The sequence below is a fragment of the Bacillus rossius genome, chromosome 2 (assembly GCF_032445375.1).
Source record: "Bacillus rossius redtenbacheri isolate Brsri chromosome 2, Brsri_v3, whole genome shotgun sequence".
In the NCBI taxonomy this organism is placed as follows: Eukaryota; Metazoa; Arthropoda; class Insecta; order Phasmatodea; family Bacillidae; genus Bacillus; species Bacillus rossius.
This window is the reverse complement of record NC_086331.1, coordinates 57,078,656-57,087,718: the sequence shown is the minus strand read 5'-3', so window position 1 is coordinate 57,087,718 and position 9,063 is coordinate 57,078,656. Positions and strand designations below refer to the sequence as shown.

Below are 9,063 nucleotides of genomic sequence, written 5' to 3'. Positions count from 1 at the left end.
ATCTACTTGTCCCGTTACGTTATGTCCCGTTACGATGTGTCCCGTTACGCTTATCCAAGATGGCCGCCGTGACGTCACAATCCAAGATGGCCGCCGTGACGTCACAATCCAAGATGGCGGACACCGACAATCTTCAATCCACAGCCTGAAGCCTGATCCAGTAAATACTATTATATACTACTGATATCCATGCTACAAGAAATGCTAAAAAAAAAATAAACTTTGAGCTCATGTAGCTCAAAAACTACCAGTTTTAGAGACAATTCTTTACTTACGAAAATTCGCTTATATGTAAACATTATTTAAATATTAAAATCAGGAATAAATTGTTTTGGGTCATACAACCTTAAGGTTACCAAGCAGGCGTTCTACTCAAAGGCGTATCCAGAATGATGGTCAGGGGGCCAAATGAAATTTTCTAACAGAATTTTAGTACATTTACAATCGAAATACTTAGCACATTTTATTTGTGGCTTAGAAATGCCCTTTTATCTATAGAACTGCGATAAAATAATGCTTTAGTAAGTTTGGAAAAACTATGATTAGGAATTAGCAGAAAATATGAAATTTATTCAGGTTTCGGCAGAGGGGGGAGTGGTTTACCGTTATGGCCCCCCTCAGTATCTGCTAATGGCTATATAAATGTGCTAGTAAGCCTCTTGGGAATTTATATGGAGAATATATATTATGATCAGTATAATGCCTGTTTTATTATGTATTTTTAAACTTGTGATTTCTTTTTACTATGACTTTTTAGTCTTATCAAATATATTCCAAAGTAGTTTCACTATCATAAATTTTCATTTTGTACACCAATAAGTTACGTTTAGTATGCCCTCCATTGTTTATGAAAGTGAATTATTACGGGTTTATGTTGTTACACATGGGTCCGCCATCTTTGTAACACATTTCTGTTCATCGGCTTCCACTCCATTTTACAAAATTATCCCTACCAAATGCAGTTTACTTAGAGCTAAGATGTTTACACATCAAAAAATCAATATGCAATGTTGGAAGCCCAATTTATTTGCATTTTCTTTTGATGCTTCTCTGTATGCCTTGAGCTACATGTGTATGGTATCAGATATTCAATATTTTTGTTTGTACTTGTTATTTAAGGTTTAAAATAAAACTTATTTTTATTTATTTTTTTTCCATTATAATTTCAAAAAGAATTTTACTAGAAGCTATAAATAAATATTTGTACATAGTTCACAACAGTTAAATTTTTAAATTAAAAATCTATTAAGATTTACAAATTGAATTTTTCTATTTTAATAGACAAAATAAAGCATTCGGGTGAATTTCGTTAAATTTAGGGTTTTGCCTTGCTTTTCAGTGCTATACAGTGTACTGACTTCCATTTCAGTGTTATCTTGGTTTTATTGCTAATGACCATACAATCTTGCCTCTACTCATAGAAGTGGGTTACCGATACAGAGATTGCACTCCAGTTCAGAACCTTGTCGTGGAATTGAAGAGGCATATGTTGCACAAGCCAGTGTCAGCGTTACATCGTTAGCACTTCCGTGCTTTTAGAGCTCATGCGCCCAACCAATGGTTCTCTACTGTACAAGCTAAGATTTTTGTAAATGCTGTGTATTTTGCCTTTCATATTTTAAGATGGTCTACATGTGGCTCAGTGTTTGGAGTTCCTGATTGGTGAACCAAAAGTCTAGGTTTGACTTCTGGCTAGGTTTAGGTTTGGGATTTTCCACTTGTAGAAAATTTCCTTCCCGGGTTTAGGACTGGGTGTTAAGTTTTTTCTTCACCTCCATACAGTGATAGACAATGGTGAACCTTCGCAGAATCATCTCGCATAGTGTACTTTAGTCATGCCACAGCCATCTGCTATCTACATTGGCTGGGAATTCATAACCAGGTTCAGGAAGATCACTCCATTATCATTTATTTAAGATGTGTGCTCTAAATACTGAATGTTACAAGATCTAATTTTGCTAATCTAAAGACATTAAATAATAGTAACCTATACAACACAACCAAAAGATCACATATTATAAATAGGTCTTTTACAAATTGAAGGCCGTAGCAAAAACACTCTAAATTTAAAAAACAGTTCTACACCAATTAGGTACAAACACATCCAGTAATGTTAATTCACAGTATCTAAAATGACTTTCCACCAACAATGTTTTTCTCATGTAAGATGTTTTTCCTGTGACAAATTAAACACATGCAGTAATATGAATCAAAAAATTCATCAAAAAAATTCATCAATCAACACCCTTGCTAGTTGCAGAAAAAATACATGGACTACTACATAACCAAAGATTATGTCACAACTTGTCACAGTAAAGTTAAGAATAATTTCATTCAAACCAGTGGTTATTATAGAAAGTAGGTTATTTAATCGCCCATAGAACTAAAATATTAGAGTAAAAATAACTACTCTTTTAGGAAAAGGAAACCTTTGCTTCAGTTTAAAAGCACCTTTAGAAATTGATTATTCTAATAATTCTGAATGGAATGCATTTTGTAAATAAATTTGCATGGAAGTTTAAAAGTTTTTATATGAATTTATTAACTTTCCTGCTTTACCAAACCAGTCCAGCCCTAATACTTTCCGAAATTCAAAATTTATCATAATTTTTTATACTTTATAATTTAGGATTGGATGAAATAATAAATATTTTCTTTTGTCTAGAGTCACATAGAATATGGTTGATGAATATTAGAAAATGGTTTTTATGATAGAATATGGTTGATAAATATTAGAAAATGGTTTTTATGAAGAGTTATGAAATGGATTCTTTTGGTGATACAGTATTCAAAAGTTGAATATTTTTGGAATGTGAAAATAATCCTCAAAATTGATTTAATAAAAATATATGTAACCTATGTACTATGGCCAGAGGAAATGGTACAAATACTTATGATTCTGATACACCAGTTTCATGATAAAATCTTAAAATTAAATAGTAGTAGGTATTAAGTAATGTTGAGTCAATTCCTAAAATATTCTGATCCTAATTTCAGTTCTCATTTGAATATTCAATCGATTCTTCAATTTCGATATCATCAGATTTTATATTCTTTTTTTAAGTTTATCAAACTCTTCCTAATGTATGTACTTGGATAAAAAATTATTCATGTTATTTTACGAATGTATTTGCAATTAATGTTATTCATTAACAATAACAAATATTAAGTAACTAATGAATTTAAGGAATCATAATTTAACATACCTGGCAGCCCAAAAAACAAATTAACTTGCGAATGTTAGTTTGTTTCGTACAGTACAACTAAAATCATTATGTTTATTTTTAAAATTTGCCAAACAAAATAAATATAAGTAATATAAATAATGTTACATAACATTTGCTGTATTTGAATACTTTGACAAAGACTAAATAATGCCAAATTAGATTATTAATTTATGATTTAGAGGTTTTAATCACTATGGATAAAGTTTTGCAATAGGGAAATAAAATCTATCAGCTTCAGGTATTGAATAATCAACCTTGATGGTATTATTAAAAATTTAGGACATTTGTAATTTTGAGGTTTTGCTATAGGAAAATAATCAACCAGCTTCAATATGGAAACCATTGGATTCCGTATTTTTTGATCTCATTCAAATCGATGGAATCGGCTGATTCCAGAATTTGAATCAACCCAACACTAAATCAGGCTATTCAGGACAATTGCTAAGGAAATGAGAACTAGTCACTGTCACACATTCATATTCCGGAATAGTGTATAGGTTAGTGAAGGTGTAAACTCTTTGGAAATTAAACTCTTATAATATAAATATTCAACACTTTTTATTACATAAATATTACTATAACACCTGCTTAAAATATTTTTATAAATAAAAATAAATAACCCTTCCATTTAAAGTTCCATCTTAAAAACCACTCTTGATTTCTCACATTATTTCGACCTTGGATTCACATGTTTATTTTGTAAGTCTCTTTCTTCCCTCACGAATTCATTGTGATGATATCACTTACTAAAAGCATGTAATCATGGATCACTTTTCTTTTGAAACCAAAGGTGGCTCTAAAGGTCACTGGTATGTTGACATACACAAATTCTGCATGTACAGTAGCTTGAATCCTCGATCAGTTACACTGTTATCAGTGTGAACGTACACCAGAAATGGTCCATTTGTTTCATCTGAAAAAATAAATTGTTAGATGAAGCATTTAATTTTGGCACCAATGGAGTGCATAACACAATGAGAATTCCATAATCAGTGTACCTAATAAAAAAAAGTATTTTTTATAACAAACTGAAAAAAATAGACATGTTTATAGAAGTTGCTCAGTTAACAACCTATATGCTCTGCGTAAGTGTCAAAACGAATTAAAAGTGCAGAAAATATGTTTAAATTAGAAATCGGTGATCACATTTCCAACCAATTCCACATCAAATATATAGGTAAACCTTTTCTAAACAATTTTTACGTGATTAGTCTTTATACCACAATGTTTTTTGGAACCAGGTTTTTTTTTTAAAACAAATTATATTATAAAAACTAAAATACACATAAAAGCAATATAAAAATACCTAATCAATTAAATGTTAAATAAGTTACATTATAAAACAGAAAACGTATTTTTAACACATCACTGAATTCAAAGAGAGAGGATAAAAATATTTGATGTACATGTTTTCAATTTTGCATAGTTTTTGGCAGCTGTATGTACACAACAATGCTAGGCTATGGCATAAGAATATCAAATATGTATTTCTTAATTCTAGTAACTGAGGTTGTATCCATTTTTTAAAAATATTTTTGACGTAATCTGACTGTAAAACTATTCATTTGGGAAAAAAACTCGTAGTTAGAAGGTGGGATTAACCAGAAAACAAGATAAAGTTCACATATAAATGTTTGTTATAAAATTGTAATTAAAGGAGACCATAAAATTAACCTTACCTGTAACAGGAGCATTGTTTCTGAAGTCAATGTCAACCGTGGCATCATTCAACTTTTCTCCGCAAAGACGTATCCCACTGATGATTATGTAATCATCTGGACAATTGAAAACATCTGCTCCAGCTTGATTTCTTGGGATTACTGATTGACCATCTTCAACAAAAAAAACAACAAAAATATCTTTGTGAAGGGAAATTATGACAGAGATTCATAATTAAAGATCTTAACATTTTCTCTCAGAAGATACCAATATTCGCAATATTAGCTATAACAAAACAACAGTTACATTTTGAAAATGACATATATAATTCATTGGGCTTTATCATCTTTTACTGCATATTAATTAATATTGTTTCACAAAATAATATACCAAATTAATGTCATAAAAAATGAACAAAAAATTATTTCTTGTTCCTTTGATATAAACAAATATATGATAGTGAAATCCATTAACCAATACCACTTTAAACAATTCCGACAGTCAATTGCTCAAAACACAGGAACTCCTGTTTTTGTTGCGAGTCACTTTCAAGACATCTGCTGCGACCTGCTTACAAGTCGGCCGACAGTCAACTGCACAATACGCAACCTGCTACTCCTGTATGTGTTGTGAGTCACTCACTTCCAATACATATGTTGCGGCCTGCTCACAAGTCGGCCGACAGTCAACTGCACAATACGCAACCTGCTACTCTCGCATCTGCTGCGCCTGCTCTAGTGACCCGACAATGTGTTGTCCCAATAAATATTTTATTTAATCTAAGCAATGAATTACTCAGTTTTAATACAGTGTATTTTATCGTACTTTATCAAATGGTCTAATTAACATATATTGATTTTTATTCCTTATAAAAATTAACCCACAGAGAGTAACCTCAGGTAGTCCGTTAATAAGAAACATGCTTCTAAGTGTAACATTAAATGGCCAATTGGTTTTTTTCAGTAAGTATTTGATGCAAACTAAAGATGCACAAATTCGCAAGAATTTATTTCACATGCGCTTAAGTTTCCAACATTTATAACTGAAGTCTTAGATAAATTTAAACGAACAACACAAACACCTATTTAACTCTTAAAGACAAACAAATTTGAACGATGAATTTGGATGATTTTAACGACTATAAGATGTGATACTTAGGGCTCACACTAGTTTCTTGAAGATAAGTTAAAGTTTTGGTTAAGTTCTTATATCCATTTCCTTTCCCAAAGCATAAGCTATTTTTATTTAGAAATTTTTCTTAATTATGTGCAGACTGGTTGCCTAGGTGTTCAAAATATTTGAAAGTGCAGCATATCTATGAATTCACACGTACCTGCATCCACATTGAGCAACTTAAATGGATATTCCACACCATTTCTATCGACATTTGTGTATGTGATCGAACAATATCCAGGATTTTTCTTAATACAGATTACGTAGTTCAAGTTGTTCTGGAAAAAAAAGAGGTAAGATGTTTTAGAACCAAATTGATGTTCCGTTTTTGTTAAAGCCATATTACAAACCCTTAGCACTTACAAAAAAAATAATTTTGAATCATTGTAAAGCCCGTAAATTCCACCAACAACAGTGGCTCAAGATTTGGGGTAAGGGATATGTGAGTTAAGCAACTGACATATAAAGATCCAGTGGACTTGGCTACAGCAGCGGAAACAGCAAGTCGGAATGTACATGATTTGCGTGGAACCATGAATGACTTAGTAGAAGCAGTGTCAGAGTTAAGGACACAGAAGAATGCATCAGACCATAGACACATATCCAAACAACACAATACCTTCAACAAAAGGAATGCACCGGGCAGCAGACCCAACAGGTGGGTGACAGGAAGTAAGCCAGCCACAGAGTAGTCACAATCCTGCAGGCGATGCAATGGCTGGCATAATCCACAAGGTTGCAGACATCAAGGTACGGTTTGCCATTACTGTTCCAAACCAGGTCATTTAGAGCATGCATACATAAAAAATAATCAAACCTCCAGCAGTGTTGTGCCCAAGGGAACGAAAGATGGAAATGGTAGTGCTAATTACAGCATGAAGGAGGATTATGATTCTTCAGAGACTGAGGCAGCAACATACAGCTTGTACAACATGGCTGTCGACCACCAATTCACATGAAAGTATGGTTAGATGAAAGAAAACTGAACACGGAAGTGGACACAGGTGCAGGTCACACTATAATTAGCGACGATAAACTCAAGCTATTGTGGCCAGAGTAACTAGTGCTGCAAGATGCAAACTTGGTGTGCCACACATGGTCCCAAATAAAAAACTGAAAGTGCTGGGATCATTAGAGGTAGATGTAAGAACTTAATTGTCATTAGCTAGGTTATGTTTCTTAGTGGCTGATGGGAAGGGCCCATGTCTGTTGGGTCGTAGTTAGATGCAACCCTTAGGGACAACCATTGAAAGAGTAAATAGCTTTCAGATGGGAAAGGCTGCATAAGTTATCAGGTATTTAATGCTGTGGAACTGGGTTACTATAATGGGCCACTGGTAAGCATAGAGGTAATTTCAGATGCCAAAACCGGTATTTCGCAAAAGTCGATCTGTAGTTTTTTCTTAAACAGAGAGTGTCGAGAAAGAAATTGATCATTTGGTTGCTCTTGGGGTTTACGAACTAGTAGCTTATTCGCAGTGGGCAACACCCTTAGTGCCAGTTTGCAAGGCTGATGGATCAATATGAATATGTGGGAACTATCAATGTACTGTCAGTGTGATATGTAAGAAAAATATCTTCCCACTACCCACCATAACTGAGGCATTTTTAGACTTAGCAGGTAGGAAAGTGTTTTCCAAGTTGGACTTAGCAGAAGCATACTTGCAGTTGGCTATGGATGAGACTAAAGTCGAAGTCTAAACAGCAAATACAATGAAATGGTTATTTAAGGTTAAACTATTACATTCTGGTTTTTTTTAATGTGACAGCTATTTTTCAGTGTTTAACGTTAACCTTTCTGACAGGAATTCCTGGGTTTCTAGTCTTGCTGGGCGATATATTATTTACAGTACCAAATGAACACTGGTGATACAGGTGCTACAACGAATTGAGGACCAGGACTGCGGCTTAAGTGACCCAAGTGGGTTTTTGGAGCATCATCCGTAACATTTTTAGGTTACAGAGTAGATAGTATTGGTATTCACCCGAACAGATGATAAAGTGAAATCAATCCACGAGACCCCAGCACTTACCACTAAGAAAGAACTACAGGCTTTCTTGGGTTTGTTGAACTTTTAATGAGAGATTCTTACCTGGAAAAACAAGTGTTACTTACATCAGCTGCTGGACCATGGAAAAGTGTGGGAATAGACAGGACATGACAAGGCTTTTAGGGCAATTAAATAACTTATACAGTCAGAGGCGGTGCTCATGCATTATGATGGAAGGAAGCCGATCATGTTAACTTGTGATGTTTCAGAATATGGTCTGTACTGGCCCGTGTCACAGAAGATGGCTGTGAAGCACCATTTTTTTTGGGTCAAGGACCTTACAAAAACCTGAAAAGAATTATTCGCAGATCGATAAGGAGGCCTTGGCTATCATTTTTGGGGTTACAAAGTTCTGGCAGTATTTGACCGCAAGGCCATTCATCGTTGTCACAGATTATAAGCTACTTCTTCGGCTTTTGGACCCCAAGAAGCATACTCCTGACATATAATCGCCAAGATTGTTAGGTTGAAGCCTGTGGTTGTCTATGTATGATTACCACATCATCCATAAACCAGGTACACAGATAGGACATGCTGATGCCTTGAGTATACTTCCTATAGCTGCTTCGGCGATTAACATCCCAGTGGTTGGAGATGTACTAATGCTGGAAGCCCTTATAGATCCTATTGAGGCTACTATATTGGCTAGCTTGACAGATGAAGATCCATTTCTCGGCAATGTGAAGAAAAATATGCTATCTGGTTGGCCAGCAGGTAATCTTACTGATGAGCTTAGCCCTTACTGGAGTTGTCAAAACGAACTATCACTGTACAAAGGCTGCCTGCTGTGGGTATTCGGGTGGATATACCTACAGTGTTGCAGGGAAGCCTCCTGAAAATGCTGCATGCAGGCCATGATGGGATTGTACTGTAAATAAGTGGCAAGTAGCTACATGTGGTGGTCTAGAATGGATCACAACATTGAATAGTTCGTGGGGCAATGTCGTGAATGC

At 34.3% G+C, this 9,063-nt stretch overlaps 1 protein-coding gene across 1 annotated transcript in view; it reads right to left on the bottom strand.

The window, feature by feature from the left end:
• Positions 1 to 3,855: 3,855 nt before the first annotated feature.
• Positions 3,856 to 9,063, bottom strand: part of LOC134528890 (uncharacterized) — a 71,358-nt gene continuing 66,150 nt past the window's right edge. Inside the window, exons 6-8 of the mRNA XM_063362557.1 lie at positions 6,220 to 6,337; positions 4,907 to 5,059; positions 3,856 to 4,140 (exon numbers count right to left, since the gene is read on the bottom strand). Coding sequence (XP_063218627.1) covers positions 4,031 to 4,140; positions 4,907 to 5,059; positions 6,220 to 6,337 — 381 coding nt within the window. The 3' untranslated portion in view covers positions 3,856 to 4,030. The remainder of the gene's footprint in view (positions 4,141 to 4,906; positions 5,060 to 6,219; positions 6,338 to 9,063) is intronic.